General features: G+C 45.8%; 1 protein-coding gene and 1 pseudogene across 2 annotated transcripts in view; both read right to left on the bottom strand.

Moving 5' to 3' along the window:
* The window catches only part of LOC115140788 (multiple epidermal growth factor-like domains protein 8), a 31,634-nt gene extending 17,587 nt beyond the window's left edge, over positions 1-14,047 (bottom strand). Inside the window, exons 1-21 of one of the 2 annotated variants that reach the window (XM_029679132.2) lie at positions 13,518-14,047; positions 12,183-12,434; positions 11,868-12,031; positions 11,392-11,601; positions 10,858-11,038; positions 10,341-10,429; positions 8,984-9,197; positions 6,069-6,252; positions 5,643-5,788; positions 5,328-5,438; positions 5,062-5,225; positions 4,522-4,623; positions 4,230-4,377; positions 3,417-3,580; positions 2,189-2,392; positions 1,861-2,064; positions 1,460-1,705; positions 1,227-1,345; positions 974-1,105; positions 622-819; positions 144-383 (exon numbers count right to left, since the gene is read on the bottom strand). In XM_029679132.2, coding sequence (XP_029534992.2) covers positions 144-383; positions 622-819; positions 974-1,105; positions 1,227-1,345; positions 1,460-1,705; positions 1,861-2,064; positions 2,189-2,392; positions 3,417-3,580; positions 4,230-4,377; positions 4,522-4,623; positions 5,062-5,225; positions 5,328-5,438; positions 5,643-5,788; positions 6,069-6,252; positions 8,984-9,197; positions 10,341-10,429; positions 10,858-11,038; positions 11,392-11,601; positions 11,868-12,031; positions 12,183-12,357 — 3,395 coding nt within the window. In that variant the 5' untranslated portion in view covers positions 12,358-12,434; positions 13,518-14,047. The remainder of the gene's footprint in view (positions 1-143; positions 384-621; positions 820-973; positions 1,106-1,226; positions 1,346-1,459; positions 1,706-1,860; positions 2,065-2,188; positions 2,393-3,416; positions 3,581-4,229; positions 4,378-4,521; positions 4,624-5,061; positions 5,226-5,327; positions 5,439-5,642; positions 5,789-6,068; positions 6,253-8,983; positions 9,198-10,340; positions 10,430-10,857; positions 11,039-11,391; positions 11,602-11,867; positions 12,032-12,182; positions 12,435-13,517) is intronic. The other variant, XM_029679133.2, reaches the window with a different exon arrangement.
* Positions 14,048-17,987: 3,940 nt separating this feature from the next.
* On the bottom strand, positions 17,988-25,179 carry LOC115142014 (E3 ubiquitin-protein ligase TRIM39-like; annotated as a pseudogene).
* Positions 25,180-26,054: the final 875 nt, after the last annotated feature.

Raw genomic sequence — 26,054 nt, 5'->3', positions numbered from 1 at the left:
GGCTTTAGGAGAATAGAGTTATCCAGAGAACGAGACATAAAAGCTAGTGGAAGGGAAAAGGGCTTGTCATGATAGGGAGGATGAGAGGGAGAGAAAAAGAAAGAGCGACAGGGAGTGAAATGGGGAGAGAGAGAGAGGCTCACGTCTGGTTGCAGTGCAGGGTGCCGTCCCCGGTGTAGCCCCTCTCACAGTGGCACTCAAAGGAGGTGGGGGTGTTGACACAGGTGGCGAAGGGGTGGCAGCTGTGGAGGCCCAGCCTGCATTCCTCCACATCGGGACAGCTGGGGTAGGACCAGACTGGGTCCCTCTCCCCCTCCTCCATGTGCTCCAGCTCCATCTCCATCTCCATGGGCCGTGGAGGGGCCAAGGTCTGGGGCTCAGGACTAGAGGGGGAGGAGGAATAACAAGGTTCAGCATTACATCCTAATGCAGAGAGGTGGTCTGGTATTGACATGGTAACTTCACAGGCAGGTCCAGTGTACGTAGGCATTAGTTACACTGGACCTGCTCAGATAATGATTTTTTCCATCACCACAGCCCGTTTTGTGGGCTTGTCCTCAGTTGAAGTCAAACCTGGGTAAGTAAGCATTTTGAAGTGTGGTAGTTTGCTGGTCATCATACCTGGAAGCCCGTACTTCATCGACAGCCACACTGCAGTTATACACAGAGGCGTCGTCCATCCCTCCCCAGTCTCCTCGTAGACACCTGCCGATGGTGGGGTTGTTGTAGTCTCCACACCAGCCGCACTGAAACGTCTGGAGACAGTCTGTACAGGTGACCAGAGCTGAGCATTGCTTACACTGGGGCACAGAGTGAACACTGGAGTGGGGGAGAGAGGATTGGGGGAAGGAGGGAGAGGGAGAGAGAAAAGGTTATTGAACGTTGTTGGTACATAATATATTCTAAATAGGAAAGAGAAATAAGATTAAACTGCTGACTACAGGAGTTCAGCTCATTGGTTCTAATGGTTTACCTGTCATACCAGTCCCTGCACTCTCCGTAGGGATACTTGGTGAGGTAGGCAGCGAAGTAGAAGCAGGCCTGGGCCGACTCACACCACGCACACTGACTGGAGTTAGACAGACACTCTCCACACGTCCTCCTCCTGTTTACAGAGGTGGGGAAGGGGGGGAGAGAGAGAGAGAGAGGTGGAGAGAGTTACATAACCTAGAAGTAATTGCCCCAAGCAACATTATATTACGATGAGCCTCACAGTGGGTACTCACTGGTTGCAGACTTTAGGGCACCCCTCTGGGTCGCGAATGGATCCATCCAGTCTTCCCCGTCGGCTGCATTGGTAGTCACCCTTCTTGCTGGAGTTGATCTGCCACTCACAGTAGTGGTCCTGTCGGCCAAAGATCATAAGAGTCAAAGGTCTATAAGATCTATAAGGGGAGTATAAAACATATCAAATGTTTTATGAAGCTAATGGCAGTGAGGTGTTCTGTATGTTAAATACCTGAGTGCAGGCGGAGCAGTCCCTGTACTCCTCACAGAGGGTGCATTGTGGCGGGGCCAGCAGCAGGTGGCGTTCCCCTCCCCCCTGGTCCTCCGGGCAGGGCTCCAGGTCAGGCAGTGCACGGAACAGACAGCGGCCCAGAGATGGGCACCAGCCACAGGACTGGTCTGACAGACATGCCAAGCAAGACTGGTACCCCGAGCAAGAGCCAGAACGGTACGGCTCCAAGAACAGGAAGGAAATCTCCTACAGAGAGAAAGAAAGGAGATCAACAAAAAAAAGAGATCGAGAGACAGTGGGAGAAACAAACATCTTCAATATTGATGTTAAGGGTATTGAGCCTCAGTATTACTGTGAAAACCTTTTGTTTATAAAATGTGTAATTGTCAGCTGGTACTCACACTTCCGCCGGGCAGAGCGGTTCTGTTCCAGGTCAGGGCCATCTCACTGGTCTGTCCAGAGCCTGAGTTGTTGAGGTATCCCTCGGCCTGGACCAGGTAGCGGTTTCCCCGGGTCAGGTTGGGAAACAGACGACCAATGTCAGGACGGGACAGCAGCTTCGTCTCCTTCTCCTGGTGAGCTGCCCAGCGACCTACCACCTCCTTCTGAGGGGAGGAGGAAGAGGGAGTGAGAGAGTTCAGTAAAACAAATTACAGGCTGGATCTACTCGTATCTCTCAAAAAATGTGTAATGTAAGCGACCATCTCCCGCTTTTTCTCCCTCGCTCACCAGTTGCAGGGAGTTGGGTCCAGCAGCCATGCGGGCCTCAAAGTGTAGCCTCTGTATCCGGGCCCACATGGAAACTGTCTCGGTGGGAGGGGGTGCAGGTGGAGGGGCACCCCACAGAGGGTGGATGAAACCCCGGAACTGCAGGGTGACATCCATCTCTGTGGTGGGGCTGAGGATGATGGAGGTGCTGCGGAGGATGGACACCTGAAGGAGTGGAGGTTCAAGAGGGATTGGATGGAGGTGTTACAACAGACAGCAAGGTACAACATGTCAGAAGTCAGAAGCATTACATTCAGTCAGACTGTGGGCTTCCCAAACTATCTTAAGCAGGCTGGGAGGAGGGTAAGTATTTAGAGGGGCTTTAGAGACACAGTATAGCTAGAAGTAGAGGTAAGGTGCTACAGTGTCCTTGCAAAAGAAAGTGGGGGTACGCCATACCGGTAAAACACGGGCCTATCATAATAATTCAAACAAAATGTCAAGAAAACTGTAGGCTACTACTCCATTATTTTTCATTACCGCATGTCAGAGGCATGAAACATTTGCGAATGGACTTGAAAATAAATTGGTGGTATTAGCCTACACTCCAAAATGTGATGTGGTTCGATGAGAACACTGACATTTTGACAAGCCAGAGTTAAGTGGCCGACACCAGGACGCGAGGACAGCAGGGGACGCATAAATTATTGCCTAATGATAATCGCCAAATGTCATTACACTTTTTGGTGTTTTGTGTAAAAGATGTCGCTTTCCATTCACCACTGCTTGGAGGCTGGAACTATGTTGAGAGTGGATGAATGTGCCTGGATAACCTAGTAAAAGGAGCCCTTTGAAGTAATTGTTTGACAAATCAGATGAAAACATCATGACTGGTTGTGTTTGTGAGGGAATCGAACCCACGAGCCACACAGGACCACAATACTTGGCGGTAGGGTTGTCACGAGTAGTACCAGTATACTGATACTCAGAGGTATTGTGGCATGACACAAAACATGGAGCGGAGTAAATGTTCTGAGGAAACAGTCCTAATGTTGGAAACAAGCAGTTTGATGTCACCCAGAATTCAGTTTATTTTCCAAGCTATAACATACAATCTACATACAGTAGGTTTTTTAAAAGACCAAAGAGTTATGTCTGCTTTGTGTTTTCCTTTTTGCCATGGAAAATCAGTTATAGTAGTATTGCGATGTTGGCAACGTGACAACCCTACTAGGCGGGGCCTCTGTACCTTGTCAGGCTGGGAGTCATTGCGGGGGTGCTGGAAGGTGAGCAGGTGCAGTCCCGGGACATAGTTCTCAGTGCGACAGGAAAGGAGTGAGGTGAGGAAACGGGTACGCTCCCCCCACCAGCCATAGGCCCCTGAGATCTGGTCCACACGGCAAGCACTTTGATCTGCAATACCGAGAGGGAGGGGGAGCTCATCAAACAACACACACAGTACCAGACCTCAATCTTACAATACTTTTCATTTTTATTTAACTAGGCAAGTCAGTTAAGAACAAATTCTTATTTACAATGACGGCCTACCAGAAGGCAAATTGCCTCCTGCGGGGACAGGGGCTAGGATTAAAAATAAATAACAAATATAGGACAAAAGACACCACAACACTACATAAAGAGAGACCTAAAACGACAACATAGCATGGCAGCAACACATAAAAACACAGCATGGTAGCAACACAACATGACAATATGGCAGCAGCACAAAACATGGTACAAACATTATTGGGCAAGAAGGTAGAGGCAGCAATACATCACACGAAGCAGCCACAACTGTAAGTAAGAACGTCCAAGATTGATTCTTTGAATGGCGAGATGGAGATTAAACGCAGCGAACTGAAAAGAGGAGCGACCCAGGGATGTGTGTGCTTTGGGGACCTTTAACAGAATGTGACTGGCAGATGGGTGTTGTATGTGGAGGATGAGGGCTGCAGTAGATATCTAGCGGGGAGCCCCAATTCATGGTCCCTCATGTCTTTTTTCTCCTATGCATTTTAGCTTTTGATATTTGTATTTCCCCTCTTCCCTCTGTGCATCTCACCTGACACAGGTAGGCAGGACTCGTTCTGGACACACCAGCCGAAGTCACCGGGGGCACGGGGCAGGGAACCTGGAGCCCCACTGAACACCAGGCAGGACTGGCAGTCAGACAGAAAGCGGGCCAGGCCCAGGCACCCTGTGCTGCCACACTGGAGAGAGACAGTTGAACATTGTTTTTATACATGGTCAAGTTAGATTGTTAGAAGGTGGATGGGGAGGACAGATTGAGGAGGTTTGGGTTGAAGATGGAGAAAAAGGGATGGAAAAAGCAGAGTGTTGGATAGGTGTGTTACCGGGTTGGTGGGTTGGTACTCCCGACAGCGGCCCTCACACCAGCTGCATTCTGGGTTCTTCAGACACATGCTCTCGTCTGGTGCCTCGGCACACACAGCGTCCTGACACACACAGAAACGGACAGTCAAACAAAGATACACACACCACAGCAGAGCTCTCCAACCATGTTCCTGGAGAGCTATTGTCCTGTAGGTTTTCGCTCCAACCCTAATACTAATAATTTGCTGGTTGATAAGATGAATCAGGTTAGTTACAACTGGGGTTGGTGTGAAAACCTACAGGAGGGTATCTCTCCAGGAACAGGGTTGGAGAGCCCTGCACCACACTATACTGTGAACTACCACAAAATTGAGCACAAGAAATACAATGTTAACAAGTCCTGCGTTCAATCCCCAAAAAACATTATCACTGACAAAATTATGCTTCAGGAGATGAGAGAATTGCAGTTTCAACCATCCTCCTTTCCCCCATTCCATATTCCCCTGTCCACCATGTAATAATATTCCTTAATAAACTCTCCATCCCTCCCCCTTCCTTACTTCTTGACTCACCCGGTCTCCTGGGTCGCTGCTCACGAACAGTGGAACTTTGTACGCCACCAGGTCTCCACGGGCAATACCACTGTAACCCCCGGCAACCAGCAGCACCCTGCCCTCCATCACAGCAGCTACATGGGAGTACCGCCCTCTCACAGCCTCTCCTCCTGTACGAAAAGAGAGAGAGATGATTCAACATAAAGCAACATGAATATGTCTGTGTATGAGCGAGTGAGAATGTGTGTGTGTGTGTGTGTGTAGGGACTCACTGTGTTGGAGGCTCGACCCAGCTGACACCCACTGGTGACACCCCAGGTGGTAGAAGAAGATTTCCTCATCATAACACTTCTCCTCCTGGTAGTGGATGTGCACATTTCCCCCTGCGAGTGAGTGAGTGAGTGAGTGAGTGAGTGAGTGAGTGAGTGAGTGAGAGAGAGAAAAAGAGAATAGGGAGAATAAGAGCAATATTAGAGGGAAAAGGGGCTGGACAGCAAACAATTGTATGAATCCATTCAAGACGTCTCCATCCCTATCCTATATTCTCTGTGATCACCATCTCCATCTCTACCATACGTCCCCCTCACCATAGACCACCATGTAGTTTCCGATGACGGTGGCTGAGTGGAAGGCTCTCTCCCTGGGGCCTGTGGCTGGGAAACGGGAACGGAAAGAGGTCCAGAACCTCCGATCCACGTGGAATACATCTGTGGAGTTCACACGTACACTGAACCTGAGGGGGAGAGAGAGGCAGGAAGGAGGCAGATTATTTGATACAATAGAAACAGTCCAACGTTAACACAGACACCTGCTGAGACACAAATAGATACCAACACTACTGGGAATCCCACGGACACTGACACTTGGAGAAGCCAAGAACCTAGCGAGAACCTGTTCTTGCATTACCAAATAGCATCAAACACACACGACACAGTGTACCCCCAGTGTGTACTTCAACTTTGATAATAAACACACATCACCATCAGCCCCACAATCCCCTCCTCCAACTGTACCTGGCAGTGGTAGGCCTGTGGCCCCCGTAGACCAGCAGGGCCCGCGACGGGGGGTGGAACACCATGGAGTGGCCTGCTGTGGCAGGGGGCTTCCCCCCAGTGGGCTGCACCGCTTCCCACACCCCAGACCCCCACAGACCAAACCGATACAGAGATGACGAGAACATATCCTCTTCCGTACGACCTTCAGGGGGGAGAGGAGGAGAGAAAGATTACAAGAGCACGTATTCACAACGGATAGGCACAATCTTAGGATAGAGTGAAGTATTGAGACAGTGACACATTTGTTGTTGTTTGGGAGCGGTACTCCAGCACTTTGGATTTCAAATGATACAATGGGCTACGAGGTTAAAGTACAGACTGCCAGCTTTAATGAGGGTATTTTAATCCATATTGGGTGAACTGTTTAGATAGAACAGCACTTTTTGTACATAATTCCATTATGTGTGTATTAAAGACGTCAAAAGTTTAGTATATGGTCCAATATTCCTAGTACACATTGATTACATCGAGCTTGTGGCTTTATAAACTTGTTGGATGCATTTGCTGTTTGTTTCGGTTTTGTTTCAGATTGTGCGTCCAAATGAAATTAATGGTAAATAATGTAGTGTCATTTTGGAGTTACCTTTATTGTAAATAAGAATATATTGTTTCTTAAAAAAACTTCTACATGAACGTGGATGCTACCATGATAACTCATAGTCCTGAATGAATCGCAAATAATGTGTTGTTTTATTTGGATCCCCATTAGCTGTTGCAAAAGCAGGATCTACTCTTCCGGGCGTCAACACAAAACACGACATACAGTGCATTCGGAAAGTATTCAGACCCCTTGACTTTTTCCTAATTTTTTTCCGTTACAACCTTATTCTAAAACTGATTAAATAGTTTCCACCCCCCCTCATCAATCTACACACAATACCCCATAATGAAAAAGCCAAAACAGGTTTTTATAAAGGTTTGCAAATGTATAAAAAAAAAAAAATGGAAATATTACATTTACATAAGTATTCAGACCCTTTCCTCAGTACTTTGTTGAAACACCTTTGGCAGCGATTACAGTCTTTGAGTCTTCTTGGGTATGACGCTACAAGCTTGCCACACCTGTATTTGGGGAGTTTCTCCCATTCTTCTCTGCAGATCCTCTCACGCTCTGTCAGGCTGAATGGGGAGCGTCACTGCACAGCTATTTTCAGGTCTGTCCAGAGATTTTTGATTGGGTTCAAGTCCAGGCTCTGGCTGGACCACTCAAGGACATTCAGAGACTTGTTCCGAAGCCATTCCTGTGTTACCTTGGCTGTGTGCTTAGGGTCGTTGTCCTGCTGGAAGGTGAACCTTTGCCCCAGTCTGAGGTCCTGAGGGCTCTGGAGCAGGTTTTCATCAAGGATCTCTTTGTACTTTGCTCTGTTCATCTTTCCCTCGATCCTGACTATTCTCCCAGTCACATGCTTCCAGATGTGACACTTGGCATTCAGGCCAGAGAATCTTGTTTCTCATGGTCTGAGAGTCTTTAGGTGCCTAGGCAAACTCCAAGTGGGCTGTCATGTGCCTTTTACTGAGGAATGCATTTTCTCCACAGAGGAACTCGGGAGCTCTGTCAGAGTGACCATCGGGTTCTTGGTCACTTCCCTGACCAAGGCCCTTCCCCCCCAATTGCTCAGGTTGGCCAGCTCTAGGAAGAGTCTTGGTGATGCCCAACTTCTTCCATTTAAGAATGATGGAGGCCACTGTGTTCTTGGGTATCTTCAATGCTGTTTACATTTTTTGGTACCCTTCCCCAGATCTGTGCCTCGGCACAATCCTGTCTTGGAGCTCTACGGACAATTCCTTCGACCTCGTGGCTTGGTTTTTGCTCTGACATGGACTGTCAAATGTGGGACCTTATATAGACAGAAAATACATGTTTTTTAGTTTAACTAGGCAAGACATTTTAAAACAAACTCTTATTTACAATGACAGCCTACACCAGCCAAACCTGGACAGCGCTGGGCGTTGTGCGCCGCCCTATGGGACTCCCAAACACGGCCGGTTGTGTTACAGCCTGGATTCGAACCAGTGTGTCTGTAGTGACGCCTCTAGCACTGAGATGCAGTGCCTTAGACCGCTGCGCCACTCGGGAGCCCAAATCATGTCCAATCAATTGAATTTACCACAGGTGGACTCCAATCAAGTTGTAGAAACATCTCAAGGATGATCAATGAAAACATGATGCAGCTGAGCTCAATTTAGAGTCTAATAGCAAAAGGTCTGAATACTTATGTAAAGAAGGTATTTCTGTTTTTAATAGATTAGCAAAAAATTCTCAAAACCTGTTTTCACTTTGTCATTACGGGGTGTGTAGATTGATGAGGAACATTATTTATTGAATCAATTTTACAATAAGGCTGTAACATAACAAAATGTGGAAAAAGTAAAGGGGTCTGAATACTTTCCGAATGCACTGTATATTATCTCTCTGATTACAATGAAGAGCAAGACGTGGCACTCTGTTCTGGGCCAGCTGCAGTTTAACTAGGTCTTTCTTTGCAGCACTTGACCACATGACTGGACAATAATCAAGAGAAGACAAAACTAGAGCCTGCACGACTTGCTTTTTGGAATCTGAAATCTAACAGTACAGCGTAAAAGAGAAAGTTAGACGCAAATATCATACCCCCAAGACATGCTAACATCTTACCATTACAATAACAGGGGAGGTTAGCATTTACTCTAACTTTCTCACTCATCATTATTCACGATTAATTCAGGATTTTCCATAATCATGGTAGCATCCACATTAATAGAGAAGTTTTAAGAAACATATTCTGCAAGAAGTTTTCACTGCATATACACACACGCACCTGTAAGGTAACATTTGCAGTGAAAACTATTCTACAAATTCAGTTAACAACATTGTATTTCAAGAAGTTATTTACCTCCAAATATGTAGAGATAGTTGTCCACTACAGCTGCTGCATGGTTGGCCACCCTCGGTGCCCCGGGCGAATGGGATTGGCCGAGCTGCTGCCAGTCATCCTGGATTGGGCGGTACATCCAGACGTCACTGGCTAAAGCACCGCTCGCGAGCTCTCCTCCGAAGATAACCATGTTCCCCTTCCACTCTACTGCCGTGTGGGAGTGACGAGCCGCCTGACAGAGGGAGGGGGGAAAGAAAGAAGGGAGAGAGGAAGAGGGGGGTGATGAGAAGAGAGATGGCAGTTGGGATAGGGTGAGCAGGAGGAAGGGAAGGATGAGCGGAAGTGGGAACAAGAAAAAAGGGAGGGGTGAAAGTGAAGCAGTAAGATAGGGAGTGTTGTAGAAATGAGTTAACAGGAGAGGGAGGGAAAGAGAGATTTTTAGGAGCATTGGTTTAGTCCAATGAGTCCCATTGCATCGCCGATGCATTTTGAACTAACCCCTTTTAGTCTGTGTGATTAATGGGGGCGAAGCTAGAGTGGTATTTGTGAGACAAGGTGTAACCCGAAAGGGCCTGGGGTCGGGTCTTTTATACAAAAAACCCTGTAGAGTCCGAATGGTTTGGGCTACAAATTATTAAAAGGTGAGTCACATGAACAAGCACATGTAACATGTTTTGCTCTATTACGCTCACAAGCTACAAGAGAGTTGTTAAAACAGAAGGGGTTATTCAACATAGAAGATCATAGTGAATCCCAGGACATAGTGGGTGGTTAGAGCGTTGGACTAGTAACCGAAAGGTTGCAAGTTCGAATCCCCGAGCTGACAAGGTACAAATCTGTCGTTCTGCCCCTGAACAGGCAGTTAACCCACTGTTCCTGGGCCGTCATTGAAAATAAGAATTTGTTCTTAATTAACTGACTAAAATAAAGGTAAAAAAAAAAAAAAAAAATAGTGTCTATAATACTGTAATAAGTTCACATACTGTAGTTGCTGTCACAAACTCCAAACAGTTGTCACTGACAATTTCTGTACAGCATTCATATAAATTCATTTATCAGGTTTTTGCTTTGGCTGACCTTATTTGTTTATGGACATTTGTCAATAAAACACATGAAAGTAACTGTTTATGTCAAATTGTTTTGTGTTCAACTTGTAGCCCTGGTTGTCTTGAAAAGAAAATGGTAAAACACTTTATTGTGAGGCTAAATAAAAGGGCTGGACATGTAGTTTCATGAAAGTCAGATAAATGAAAAGCCGATTTTTGCTGGGATCTTGAATAAAATATCAAAGCATAAGATAAACACAGGAAAGAATAACTAAAGAGAACAGTCTTTGACATATTTTATTAAGATGACATTTCTGGCATGCACTTACTGGGGAGTGTCCATAAGATCTGTTCTCCCATTGGTTCAAGCTGAAGTTGTATTTAACCAGGTCCCCCAAAGCTCGGTTCAAGTCAAACCCTGAAATATCAAACAGCCCCAACCATACAGAACCAGTTAACCAATTACATCATGACATACATTGAATGCCACAATGATTACTATGCAGAGCCAGTTGTCCAACAGCAATAATGTCAAGGTCTTCTGTGAAGCCATGTGCTCGACTCATCTAAACTGGGATAATGTTAACCAAGCCCACCAATATTCCTGACTGGGTCGATATCGGGTCTAGTTAGACAATGAATCAGCACATAAAGTGAAAACAAAACAATCCTAACATTCTGACTTGCAACACCCTGCTAACTAACATCCCTAACTAACAACACCTGAATTAGAATGGTATACATTATTGGTATACCATGGGCATATATAATACTTGTTTTATTTTAAATGGGATCCACCACTATATAAAAAAAATAAACAAACAGTTGTTCAGTGTTCCATCTCACCTCCAAACAGGTACATGGCTCCAGTGGAGGACAGGTAGACCCCAGCAGAACCGGTCCGGGGGGGCATGTAGGGGTCGGCCCCACTCACCTGCCACCACTGCCCTGCCCCACTGTCATCACGGAGACCCAGCTGACAGCTCTGGCCCAGGAAGTCTGAGCTGCAGAGACAACGCTCTCCTCTCTGAGAGGAAGAGAAAGGAGAAAGTTTGAGAGAAATCAGCAATCAACGATATTACAACATGTGAAGGAAAGGAGGGTCATTCAACCCTTATTTATGTTGCTGCACTGGTTTCCCCTTATGTGATTGAACTCAAACGTATACCCTGCTTAATAATTAACTTCTTAGGCAGTCTTGTACATAGGTTCCCTCAACTAGCTGTCTCCAGCATCTCAGTTGGCTGTCCACTTTCAATCCACGACTAACTCATCCAACCTTTGTTTTATTGCACTGTAATAAACCAATACATTGTCTGTATGTTGTCTAAAGACTGCAGTTTCCAATGTGGATAATAAAGTCTCCCTTCCCCTTCTTACCTTGTCACAGGTGCCATGCAGGATGCAGGCCTGGGGACATAGAGGGGTGCTGCAGTCGGCTCCTCCCCAGCCGAGATGGCACTGGCACAGGGACGAGGCCGTGTCACAGCGCCCGTGACCTCCGCAGGCCCCAGGGCACACAGAGAACGAGTAGGTGGCATTGAAGCCCAGGAGGTTGTAGTTGGCATCACTGAAGAGGTGGAGCAGCATCTGGAGGGAGGAGAGAAAGGATGTGAAGGGGGCAATGGACAACTGGATTACATTTTTTCCATGATATTGTAATCCATTCAGCCCATCAAGTCAGAAAAGTCAAATTTGTGCTGAAATCAAATTGAGGCCATGGAAACCCGTCAATAAATCCATCCATTTAATGCTGGTATGAAGTTTCCCCACCCAAATGCCCAGCAGTCTGAGGTTGATATCTGACATCTCAGAACATGTCTAGTTCCGCCTTCCATAGATAATGATGCGGTTACCTTGCCAGACTTGGCTTCTATGGGCTGCGGCAGGGTGTTGCCACTCAGACTGGCCAGTAGAGGGTTCTGGTAGGAGTCTCCGTCGTAGACGAACAGGTAATCATACGTGCATTCGGTCTCCATGAAGGTAAAGTTCAGGACGATACGGTAATTGCTGCTGGGGGCTTGGAGAGAATACAGGTAAGAAACATCAGTCTGATATAATAATCTTGAGACCCATGTATTCACATCAAACTGACAATCAACTAAGACAACTAATCTATCAACACACACTGTCCTCACAGCACTCAGTTTTCCTACCACTGTCTCACTCACCTTTGACGAGCCACTCGCAGTTCCCGTTTACAGAGTAGTTCCCTGGCCCGTCTGTGACGTACCCTGGGGGGCCCCTGAGCACCTGTCTGTGGCCCTTACAGTCTCCTGCCCAACACCCAGGGGCTACAGCCACCAGCAGCAACCCCAGCAGGGGGACATGGAGGAGGGAGGCCATCCTCTCCCCCACCTGGAATAGGTGGAGGAGGTGAAGAAGATGGGGTTGTCCGATTACCTCGCTCACAAGCCGGGAACCTAGAAACGGTTCAAACAAGCAATGCAACTTCAGTGAGATGGACTACATATGCAAAAAAAATATTTTACAAAGAAGTTGCATTTCAATATAGGCAAAACTAGAGCATATTTCATCCTATATGTCACATCAGTGCTGCATTCTGGTTACAGCACCATATTTACAGAGTCAAAAATCTAAAACTCCACAAGATAGGCATTAGGCAATAACTTCCAATCAAACTAAATACATACATATTACAGTAACATTCATAAGTAACCAAACAGGGTAAAAAAAAATATGTGCTGGCAGGCAGAGAACATATTATTTCATTTATGTCAATGGCAGAGTGACAACTTAAGGAATGTGCTTTTCATATGAGCCTTGTGTTATTACTGTTCCAATTATTTCTGTCTCCAAGGTAAATTAATGATTCACATTTTGTAAAGTCACAACAGTCAGAGGTGATGTTGTAAACTGACAACGTGCCCCCCACATTGTAGAAGATTCTGTCAATATGATAGAATCTCATTCATTTGAATTTCAGACATGTACAAATAGTTTCTAGTTACACTTCTCAAAACATTAAGACGTTTTCAATATAGATATTCATAGCTAATCATCATCGCAGTTGTTCTGTCTATGGGTGCTGCTCGGTTTCTGGTTTACTGATTAGCAAACATCTCAATTGAACCACGTTTAGCAAATAATTTTAAAGAAAAATAAACGTATAACTATTAGCTAAATGCCAGGAAACCGTGAGCGAGTAGTTAGCTAACGTTACTAGTAGCTAGCCAGTATCAAAACAATGCTAACTTTCCGCAGACAAATCATAACTAGCTAGCTAACGTTAACGGTTATTGCTAAGGCTAGCTAACGTAATATCATTAGTTGGCTAACGTAAATAGAATAGCTAAATACAAAAGTTGTATGTTGCTAGTATCTAGTTAATTATAACCAGCAAGCAAGCGAGTATTGAACGTTAACAGCAAATTCCGCTACGCTAACGGTAGCTATCTTGAAAGAGATAACATTACCTAGTTAAATAAATACCACACTAGTAGAGGACCGTTAGCTTAGCCTTCCCATGCATTCGTAATACTCACCAGATCCCGTGTCTCCGTCCCTATGATATTCTACATTGTCAGTGAGTTATGAACGACACAACGCAAAACTGATTGTAAGATAGCTAACGTTAGCCAGCAGTGGCTACCAAAGAGGGTCGTCGGACTCGAGCACTGGACTCCAGTCCCCGCTGTCCTGAATCCCAGACCACCCTCCGCAGGGGCTCGCGCTTAGTGGACTGCTGCTAGCCAGTTAGCGAGCAAGCTATTTCCAGATGCAAAAGCGCAGCCATCTATTCAATGATGTTTAGCTAAATCATAATACTAATGAAATATATCTGTCGCAGCTTCAGACACATCTTCATAAATTTGCCTTAGCACACTAGCCAGCGTGAAATGTTACTTAATGTTTGTTGTTTTTGTACAAGGCAGCCTCCCACACAAAATGCTCCTCTTCTTTCTCTAAAGGTTTATGGCAGACTTCCTCTGTACAGGGTATTGAAACAAAAAATATTCCATTGTATTCACTGCTTCTTATTTTTTAAGGTTTTATTGCAGACCACACCTATTAGTGTATTGCCGCCACCTAGTGTATAGGGTGTTGAAACAAAACACATTCCATTGCGGGAAAAGGGGAGTGGGGACCGATATCATGCAAAATACCAAATAAAACATCCCAGTCACAGATTTCCTCTATGTTTGCGCTGTGCAGTCGATAACCAAGGCAATAAACGCTACAAAGTCCACCTTCTTAAAAAAACTCTACCTTCTACGGGATCAGTGTCCCCCCCAGCGGGACGGTTGAGCTAACTAGGCTAATGTGATTGGCATGAGGTTGTAAGAAACAAAAACAATTCCCAGGACATAGACATATCTGATATGGACAGAACGTTTAAAATCTTCTTTTTTTGTTGTTGAATTTTACCCCTTTTTTCTCCCCAATTTCGTGGTATCCAATTGTTGTAGTAGCTACTATCTTGTCTCATCGCTACAACTCCCGTACGGGCTCGGGAGAGACGAAGGTTGAAAGTCATGCGTCCTCCGATACACAGCGCTCATCCAACCCAGAAGCACCAATGTGTCGGAGGGTACACCGTGCACCTTGGTTAGCGCGCACTGCGCCCGGCCCGCCACAGGAGTCGCTGGTGCACGATGAGACAAGGACTTTGCACATACACTGCTGCCATCTAGTGGCCACAATCTAAATTGTGCCTGGGCTGGAATAATACATTATGGCCTTTCTCTTGCGTTTCAAAGATGATGGCACGCAAAAAAAACGTTATTTCTTTGTATTATCTTTTACCAGATCTAATGGGTTATATTCTCCTACATAAATTTCACATTTCCACAAACTTCAAAGTGTTTCCTTTCAAATGGTATCAAGAATATGCATATCCTTACTTCAGGTCCTGAGCTACAGGCAGTTAGATTTGGGTAAGTCATTTTAGGAGAAAATTGGAAAAAAAGGGTCGGATCCTTAAGAGATTTTTAACATGCCACATGTCAGGATTGTTGACAAGGAATATTATCTGGTGTCTCTACTCCTACTACCATTTCTTCATCAACTTCACTCCTTTCTTCACTCTTCTCACCACCTCCAGATAGGAGACATGCTGGACAGCCCTTATTCTTGCCACCTCTGTCTCCTTCACCCTAACAGGACACTTCAGAAATGCAGGTGCATGTTCACAATTGCCACATTTAGGCTCAGCTGGCATATGATACCCCTCACATCTACATACACTTGACACATGACCAATTCATTTGCATTTATTACACTGCATGGGTTTGGGCACGAAGGCTCTCACAGGGAATCTCATAACACCCAAATGCATGTGAGAAGGGAGAGACTCTTCATCAGAAAACAGTAGAATGGATGGAGTGGGCTTCCTCACTCCATCCACCATGCTGGTCAGTCAGTGCACACCAACCACTTGATCCAATTCTTCCCATATACTCTTGGCTTTTACTTCTAGCGCCACCCCACAGATAACACCCTTGATTGGCGACATAATTCAAGGACCAATCAATCTGCTTTGATCTTGAGTCGCAGAGCATGCTCCTTCTGTTCCATAGGTATCAGTGGAGGCTGCTGAGGAGAGGATGGCTCAAGATAATGGCTGGAATGGAGTCAATAGAATGGCTTCCACCACATGGAAACCATGTGTTTGATGTGCTTAATACCATTCCATTGACTCCATTCCAGCCATTAATATACGCCGTTCTTCACTGCCTCAACACCTTCTGCACTATTCTGACCCTGGCCACCGAAAACCTCAAAAGGCTCCTCGTCATCACTCCATCACTAAAATTGTAAACCTCAGCATTGCCATTAATTGTATCCTCAGAGAAACTCACCTGAGAAAGTAAGAGTATTGACGACTAGAAACGGTGTAAGGCAAAGTGTGGTAGTTCGGATTTCTAATCAGATGTAGTGTCTACCAGTTAAACCTTTATTACCATGGCTATAGCTGCTGTGCATCACCTGACAAGTGCATTGGTGGTGAATCTGGGCTATGTAGACTTCAAAAAACTCAATCCATTTATTCATCATTATTTTACAAAATCAGTATCAGCACAAACAACTTATTCCAACATAGATTACTGGTTAAACAAACATTGAATAGTGTCTGAACATATCCCAGAGAAAAAGCTTTGCCCACTTCAGTGGCGCCTTTAGAACGGCGACCCTCGCCATCGACCTCGGACTGGGGACCCTTGCAGCGGGTCCCGAATAGATGGGAGACTCCGGCAGCGCCGTGAAACTCGGGCAGAGCTGTGAAAGACAGCTCTGGCAGCTCCTGGCTGACGGGCGGCTCTGGCAGCTCAGGACAGGAGGAAGACTCTGGCAGCGCTGGACAGGAGGAAGACTCTGGCAGCGCTGGACAGGAGGAAGACTCTGGCAGCGCTGGACAGGAGGAAGACTCTGGCAGCGCTGGACAGGAGGAAGACTCTGGCAGCGCTGGACAGGAGGAAGACTCTGGCAGCGCTGGACAGGCGGGAGCACCTGGAGGGAGGAGACGGAGAGACAGCCTGGTGCGTGGGGCTGCCACCGGAGGCCTGGTGCGTGGAGGAGGAACCGGATGGACCGGACCGTGGAGGCACACTGGAGGTCTCGAGCACAGAGCCTGCACAACCTGTCCTGGCTGGATACTCCCCGTAGCCCGGCCAGTGCGGCTGGGTGGAACAGACCGCACTGGGCTGTGCTGGCGAACCGGGGATACTGTGTGTAGGGCTGGTGCTATATACCCCGGACCAAGGAGACGCACTGGAGACCAGATGCTCTGAGCCGGCTTCATAGCACCTGGCTCGATGCCCACTCTAGCCCGGCCGATACGAGGCGCTGCGATGTAGCTCACCGGGCTATGCCTGCGCACTGGGGACACCGTGCAAGCTCCTCATAATGCTGCCTCTCGGCTTTGGCTGCCTCCAGCTCTTCCCGGGGGCGGCGATATTCCCTAGCCTGTGCCCAGGGTCCCTTTCCGTCCAAAATCTCCTCCCATGTCCAGGAGTCCAGAACCCTCTGCTCCTGGTTACCACGCTGCTTTGTTCGGTTGTGGTGGGTGATCCCTATAACGAAATTTGTCTTTCTCTGACGAGGAGTATGACAGATCGGACCAATGTGCAGCGTGGTAAGTGTTCGTCATTTTTTATGAAAAGACACTGAACACGAAAATACAAAATAACAAAGTGAAAGACAGAAACGAAAACAAAACAGTTCTGTAAGGTGAAGACACAGAAATCAATCACCCACAACTAAAATGGGGAAAACAGGCTACCTAAGTATGATTCTCAATCAGAGAAAACGATCGACAGCTGCCTCTGATTGAGAACCATACCAGGCCAAACACAGAAATACAAGATAGACTACCTACCCCAACTCACGCCCTGACCAAACTAACACAAAGACAAAATAAAGGAACTAAGGTCAGAACGTGACACATACATACACACAGTACATTCGGAATGTATTCAGACCCCACATTTTGTTTCGTTATAGCCTTATTCTATAATAGATTAGTTTTTTTAAATGTCCTCATAAATCTACACATGATACCGCATCAGCACAAAGCAAAACGTTTATTTTTTATTTTAGCAAATTTATTTAACAAATAAAACAGAAATACCTGATTTACATCAGTCTTCAGACCCTTTGCTATGAGACTCAAAATTGAGTGCAGGTGCATCCTGTTTCCATTGATCATCCTTGAGATGTTTCTACAAATTGATTGGAGTCCACCTGTGGTACATTCAATTGATTGGACATCATTTGTAAAGGCACACACCTGTCTATATAATGTCCCACAGTTGACAGTGCATGTCAGAGCAAAATCCAAGCCATGAGGTCGAAGTAACTGCCCGTAGAGCTCCAAGAAAGGACTGTATCGAGGCACAGATCTGAGGAAGGGTCCCAAAATATTTCTGCAGCATTGAAGGTCCCCAAGAACACATTGGCCTCTATCATTCTGTTAGGTTCTTATTTTTCAGAGTAAATAATCCACAGACACTAGAGAAGCTTTAACCAAGTTTAATTCTTCCCAAAGGTTTTGTACAGCTGTAATCAGACTGCAAAACATTTCTCTCCATTGGTTATATACATCCTACTTAAGACACTCCCTCTCTCCAATCCTTAGTTTATGCCCAAGAGAAAGAAGGTAACCAGATACTAACTCTGATTACTCCCTTAAGGGGAACTGACCTCACCCCTCACCTCCTGACCTGAACCCCTCCTTCACCTAATCTACAGATATCCATCCGTCTTCCCTATATCAACACATCGCTCTCCTCTCCTCCATCAAACACATTCCAAAGCCTTCTGGCTTTTTTACAGAGAACCCTTAACTTCTGACACAAAACCCATTCTCTTTCACTCTTCCTACTCAAGGCATCTTCTTCTTTATCATTTATTTAATATCTCAATGTTTAAAGTTTAGCCGGTTCCAACTATTCTTAAATGGAAGAATTTTGGAACCAGCAAGACTCATCCTAGAGCTGGCCACCCGGCCAAACTGAGCAATCGGGGGAGAAGGGCCTTGGTCAGAGAGGTGACCAAGAACCCGATGGTCAGTCTGACAGAGCTCCAGAGTTGGGAGAACCTTACAGAAGGACAAACATCTGCGCAGCACTCCACCAATCAGGCCTTTATGGTAGAGTGGCCAGACGGAAGCCACTCCTCAGTAAAAGGCACATGATAGCCTGCTTGGAGTTGGCCAAAAGGCACCTAAAGGACTCTTAAACCATGAGAAACAACATTCTCTGGTCTGATGAAACTAAGATTGAAGTCTTTGGCCTGAATGCCAAGCATCCCATCTGGAGAAAACCTGGCACCATCCCTACGGTGAAGCATGGTGGTGGCAGCATCATTCTAAGGGGATGTTTTTCAGCAGAAGGGACTGGGCGACTACTCAGGTACTACTCAGATCCTTCATGAAAACCTGCTCCAGAGCGCTCAGGACCTCAGACTGGGGTTGAAGGTTCACTTTCCAACAGCACACAACCAAGACAACGCAGGAGTGGCTTCGGGACAAGTCTCAATGTCCTTGAGTGGCCCAGCCAGAGCCCGGACTTGAACCCAATCGAACATCTCTGGAGAGACCTGAACATAGCTGTGCAGCGACGGCTCCCCATCCAACCTGCCAGAGCTTGGGAGGATCTGCAGAGAATGGGAGAAACTCCCCAAATACAAGCTTGTAGCGTCATACGAAAGGAGACTCGAGTTTGAAATCGCTGCCAAAGGTGCTTCAACAAAGTACTGACTAAAGGGTCTGAATACTTATGTAAATGTCATAGTTTTTTATTTTTAATACATTTTTCAAAAATTTCCACAGACGTTTTTTCTTTGTCATTATGGGCTATTGTGTGTAGATTGGGGGGGGGGGGGGTGATTTCATCAAGTTTGGAATAAGGCTGTAACGTAACTAATTGTGGAAAAAGGGGTCTGGATACTTTCCGAATGCACTGTATATTATTATACACTGCTCAAAAAAATAAAGGGAACACTAAAATAACACATCCTAGATCTGAATGAATGAAATATTCTTATTAAATACTTTTTTCTTTACATAGTTGAATGTTCTGACAACAAAATCACACAAAAATGATCAATGGAAATCAAATTTATCAACCCATGGAGGTCTGGATTTGGAGTCACACTCAAAATTAAAGTGGAAAACCACACTACAGGCTGATCCATCTTTGATGTAATGTCCTTAAAACAAGTCAAAATGAGGCTCAGTAGTGCGTGTGGCCTCCACGTGCCTGTATGACCTCCCTACAACGCCTGGGCATACTCCTGATGAGGTGGCGGATGGTCTCCTGAGGGATCTCCTCCCAGACCTGGACTAAAGCATCCGCCAACTCCTGGACAGTCTGTGGTGCAATGTGGCGTTGGTGGATGGAGCGAGACATGATGTCCCAGATGTGCTCAATTGGATTCAGGTCTGGGGAACGGGCGGGCCAGTCCATAGCATCAATGCCTTCCTCTTGCAGGAACTGCTGACACACTCCAGCCACATGAGGTCTAGCATTGTCTTGCATTAGGAGGAACCCAGGGCCAACCGCACCAGCATATGGTCTCACAAGGGGTCTGAGGATCTCATCTTGGTACCTAATGGCAGTCAGGCTACCTCTGGCGAGCACATGGAGAGCTGTGCGGCCCCCCAAAGAAATGCCACCCCACACCATGACTGACCCACCGCCAAACCGGTCATGCTGGAGAATGGTGCAGGCAGCAGAACGTTCTCCACCGCGTCTCCAGACTCTGTCACATGTGCTCAGTGTGAACCTGCTTTCATCTGTGAAGAGCACAGGGCGCCAGTGGCGAATTTGCCAATCTTGGTGTTCTCTGGCAAATGCCAAACGTCCTGCACGGTGTTGGGTTGTAAGCACAACCCCCACCTGTGGACGTCGGGCCCTCATACCACCCTCATGGAGTCTGTTTCTGACCGTTTGAGCAGACACATGCACATTTGTGGCCTGCTGGAGGTCATTTTGTAGGGCTCTGGCAGTGCTCCTCCTGCTCCTCCTTGCACAAAGGCGGAGGTAGCGGTCCTGCTGCTGGGTTGTTGCCCTCCCATGGCCTCCTCCACGTCTCCTGATGTACTGGCCTGTCTCCTGGTAGCGCCTCCATGCTCTGGACACTACGCTGACAGACACAGCAAATCTTCTTGCCACAGCTCGCATTGATGTCCCATCCTGGATGAGCTGCACTACCTGAGCCACTTGTGTGGGTTGTAGACTCTGTCTCATGCTACCACTCGAGTGAAAGCACCGCCAGCATTCAAAAGTGACCAAAACATCAGCCAGGAAGAAAAGGAACTGAGAAGTGGCCTGTGGTCACCACCTGCAGAACCACTCCTTTATTGGGGGTGTCTTGCTAATTGCCTATTATTTCCACCTGGTGTCTAATCCATTTGCACAACAGCATGTGACATTTATTGTCAATCAGTGTTGCTTCCTAAGTGGACAATTTGATTTCACAGAAGTGTGATTGACTTGGAGTTACATTGTGTTGTTTAAGTGTTCCCTTTATTTTTTTGAGTAGTGTATATATTTTTCACACAAACACACTACATTGACACTCCCACACATTCACTACATATGCACACACACAGACCGACAGCACACACACTTTTATACGTATTTACTGTTGCTGCTCTGTTCTTTATTTTACTCTTATTATCTATCCTGATGCCCAGTCACTTTACCCTGCCTTCATGTACATATTGACCTCAAATACTTCGTACCCGTGCACATTGATCTGGTACTCTGTATATATGTATTCCTTGTTTAACCATTTTATTTCGATTTTTAAACTCTGCATTGTTGGGTAGGGCTGGTAAGCAAGCATTTCACGGTAAAGTATACACCAGTTGTATTCGGTGCATGTGACATAACATTTGATTCGTTTTTTTCACATAATTCCATACCGATACATAATTAAATCAGCAAAAATATCAATAAATCTCAGAACGCAGCAAAATTTGACAGAAAATACGTTCTTACCCCCGGATCACCTCTAGTCCTAGAAAATATTTATGTATAATCGCTCAGCAATGTAAACATACCAGTTAAAGAAAATCAGTGTAAAAAAAATCCCTCATGTAATAAATGCCTGCATACTGTACATCCTATGGAAAGCGTATGAATACTGCTATGGCACATTTTCAAAGATGATTGTGACCATACAAAAAGCCTTGATCCAAACCTCAACGCAAACCTATAGCCAAAGTAAAACTACTAGAAAACAACCACACCAGCCTGACAGCTGAAACAGTGGAACGCCCCATCTATTCAAGTGCACATATTAGGCTACCTTCTGACCATAACATGTGACTTCTATCCAAGCGAGTACTACTACTGCCCATCGGCTATTGAACCAGACACTTAGCAAGCTGTAGTGACTGTCACACTGCCCTGTCACGTAGTATGAATGGTCACCTTGGCCGGCTTAACCTCCATCGGGGTGGTGTGGAGCCCAGGACCAAATATGGGGAACACTCTCTCTGTAAACTTGTGTGTGAAGGTGCACAGGTTCTTCCCACCGTTGTCTGTGTCCCAAAATGACACCTCCCCCTTATCCATGTTTAGCTTTACCCGGATCCTCTCTGGCCGACTCTCCACGACCAGCACTGTGCGTTCGCCAGTCAGGGCATTGTACACCCCTTTGCTCAGACCGATGGTCCACACGCCCCTGTCTGTGGACACGGTGAACTTCCTCTTGCGAGCCACAGACTCCTTACAGATTCCCAGGATCCACTTCGGGTTGTCTCCCACATGGACCTCCCAGCGGTGCTTGCCGGAGCGGAAGCCCTCAGCTCCAAGGACAAAGACACAGGGGTCGAAGCGCTCAGGGTTGTCCGGGAGAGACTGGCGCTCTGGGCTGTCCTGTACGCTGGCCAGGTCTGGGGACATGGAAAGCCAGGGAGAGGCCGTGTTAGGGTCCATCACCACTGGGACTGGAGAGAGAGAAGGAGACGTGTTACGACACATTATGATTGAAGCGTAACTGTTGCTCAAAGTGTTTCCTCCTTCATTCAATACATTGACCCCTTACATGTTATATAGCCATCCACACCCATTTTATTGTGTGTCATAACTTATGTAGCAAGTTAGAACCCTAACCCTTCAGTACATGTACTCACTGCATGTGACGTGAGCCTGCATGCTCTTCCAAATGCTGTAGCCCAGAGAGCCCACGTGTTTGGCCATGTTCAGGAGAGCATCTGAGGGATTCTGGGGGTCTTCACGAGGCCACTGGGCTCTGTGAAAACATGACATCATAGAAGATGACCATGACATTAGAGGGAGGGTACCCAAACTGTTGGGCAACTGATAGGATGTTACTGTACTTACCTTTTCTTTAAGGCTTGGAAGTTCTGAAAAACAACACAATTGAACCCATTAGTTCATTGTGAATAAGATCGACAAATGCATGCATTCAAAAAGGTCTCACTGTCATGCATAGTGACAATGTACAGTTAAGATGAGAGAGGGTGACCCCCCCCCAATGGTGGAACCAGAAGCAATGCTTGATTCTGTTGGTGCGAGTGAAGATAGATATTTCAGTATTCCAATCATTTCATCTAAAAACGGAGCTAAAAAGGACAAAAGTTTTAAAATCAAGATAAGCCTCGGTATGATACTGCCTCACTTGCTGTTGGACTGCGATTCATGAGCAAGGATGTTTTTTGGGGGAAACCGTTTGTGGTCACAAAGATGGCAAAGGATGCATTGGAAGAAGTGGAGTCAGTCAGAGTGACCAGGAGTGGTATGATGTTGATTTCATGTGTGTCAAAAGAACAAAAGGATAATGCACAAATTATCTACACATTTAGTGGAATGCTATGATTATCGGAGTAAGTCACCAATAAAAGGTGTCATATCTGGCGTCTCTATGGATATTGAGGCGTCATGGTTTAAGATTAACATGCCAGGAACAGTTGATTCACGTCGCTTAACCCGCACAGTGAATGGAAAGGAGTAAAGCATTTGGGTTATTGATGTTCAATGAAGAATTTCTCCCAACCAATGTAAAGCTGGGATATATGAGATATGTGGTGCGAGTTTATGTACAAAAGCAACTTCAATGTCATAAATGTAAAAAGTTTGGCCATGTGTCAAGTGTTTGCAAACGGAATATCATTGTTGAAGAGTCTGAGGATGCACAATGTTGCCATTGTGATGGGAATCACATTCCAGAGTTCCCCGAGTGCCCTGTTAGGATGGAGGAGGTTGAAGTAGAAAGGATCAGGGTTGTTGAGAAGGTCTCTTATGCAGTCAGTGAAAATTGTTGACGCAGCGAGTAGAGACGATGAAGCTATGGCAGTGTATGCCCAACAGTCTGGATGTCAGTCGGTTGAAAGATCCTGAAACACTAATCGTGGAGAATGTTGATTTTTGTTGCATTCATTGCGCAGGTGATTAATTGTACAGGACAAACAAAACAAATTTTTAAAAAAGAAACTGGAAATCATTATGAAAGCAGCTAAGGTTCTTAGAACTCCAGGATTTCACATCTGAAACATTCCAGGGAATGTCTGAAATTCTTCCCACTCTCAGGCCCCAGAACCGGTGTAGGGATCTGAGTACATTTGACTAAGTGAAGGAGTATATTGACTTTTTTTTTGTTGTTGAATAATATGAGTGTTTAATTTTGTATTATTATTAACGTTCTTTTATTTCAGTTCTACCCCACCCAGTAGGTGGTGACAATACACCTTTTGGATGTAGTCCGCCAAAAACATATTGAAGAAAAAGGCCTGCCATGGACGTTTAGTTGCTTTGAATGTTCAAAATCAGTGTAAGAACACTTAAAGCCTCAAAGTATAACATGATCCAACTTTTTGGCTAGCCACAGCAGTTCAGACAAGTCGCAAGGCCAGAAATCAGATTTGTATATCTGACTTCAAACCACCTATAAAGTGCAAAAGCGGTGAGGGAGGAGTGCTCAACTGAACAGTAATCTGCAGCGCTTGGTCATGTCAACAAGGCAGCATGGTGCATTGTTCAGAAACATACAGTTTTAATTGGGAAGGCAGAATTTTTTTATTAAAAGCAATCACTTTGCATGTCAAAACACTGCATTATATTAATACTCCACATGCTTAACCTGCCACTTTTGTTTTGAGCCGATTTAGCCGTCGGCAAAAGCGGGGAATCTGGCTCAAGCCAGGGAGTCAAACCGGTTCCAGAACAAATGCAACCACTTTTCACCAGAACTAACTCCTCTCACCTGGGAAACCCGGCCCATATAATCTAATCTCCTCAATCTCACCTGACACAACCGCGTCCCCTCGTTGAGCGGCAGCAGCTCGTGAGCCCGATGTAGAGGGACACAGTCGACGCACACGGGCTCCTCGTCCTTTACGCAGTAAAGTTGAAACGCCAAACGATGCAGGTTACAAAGAGACACGTTATTGATTGCGTTCGCTCCCCGCCAACGCTTCTCCTTCTGAAACGACTCTGTCGCATCCATCAGCGCCCGGTTGGATATTGGTTGCTCGCCGTCACAGCTCTTCCTGCACACGGGACAGTTCTGCCCCGGCCCCTTCCAGCATTTCTCCAAACAGTCCTTGCAGAAGCTGTGGCTGCAAGAAAGAAGAACGGGCCCCCGGTAGAGATCTTTACAGACCGGACAGGTCAGGTCCTCCTAAAGGAGGGATGGAACCTCTGACATCTCCTCATCCCAACCACATTCAGCCATGGTGTCGCTGTCTAATCTGCAGGCCCCTTCAGAAAACGCGTCGCTGTCGAATCTGCAGGCCCCTTCAGAAAACGCGTCAAGTTTTTACTTTCGCTTTCTTCAAAATTCTCCTTTTTATACGCTGACAGTTGTCCAGAGACACTCTTCCTTTCTGGTTGACGGTTTACCTGTATTCTTTCTAGATTTGTTGACCCCAACACAAAACTTTAGTTTATAAACAGGTCAAACATGCTTTTGTAGAGCCGTTGACTGCAGTTTCGATTGTAACCTGCCTTCCTTCCTCAATTAAGTGGGTGTGTGTGTGTATGGCGCGCAACCTTCTTCTGAGGTTAACGGCGGTTGGTATCCAATTTGTTGCATTACCGCAACCTACCAGACTGGAGTACAATTCCCTTATACTTTGCTTGAAAAATGTAATAAATAAATATCCTACCACACGACACTCACTAATATGGTACACAACCAATGATGTTCTACTAAAATAGACCACACACGTTTCCAATGGGAGGCAAGTGAGCCGAGTAGGTGGGCTCAAGTGTCGAGATGGGTTTTTCAAAGTCGCGTTTATTGGTCTGTCAGATGGCTTAGTAATGTCAATAAAATAGATCGTCATCATATTTAAATTAGGTTTAAAATGAGATGCAGACGTTGGACTGGAGGTGATTTGGAGACTTCAACGCTTGTTTTAATGTAGCGAACGTTAAGTAAAGATTCGTTGTTGAGACTTTTATAACGCTACCGAGATAGAAAAGTAAGTTATAAATATATAGTTTAATGTTATACATATAAAATAGATATTAAAACGTTTTGTAGTGGGCATTAACTGTTTGGCTAGCTATTTTCCGTTAAAACATGCTGAGGAACAGTAACGGTAA

The sequence above is a fragment of the Oncorhynchus nerka genome, linkage group LG3 (genome assembly GCF_034236695.1).
Source record: "Oncorhynchus nerka isolate Pitt River linkage group LG3, Oner_Uvic_2.0, whole genome shotgun sequence".
NCBI classification, from domain to species: domain Eukaryota; kingdom Metazoa; phylum Chordata; class Actinopteri; order Salmoniformes; family Salmonidae; genus Oncorhynchus; species Oncorhynchus nerka.
This window is presented reverse-complemented; position numbering and strand designations above follow the sequence as displayed.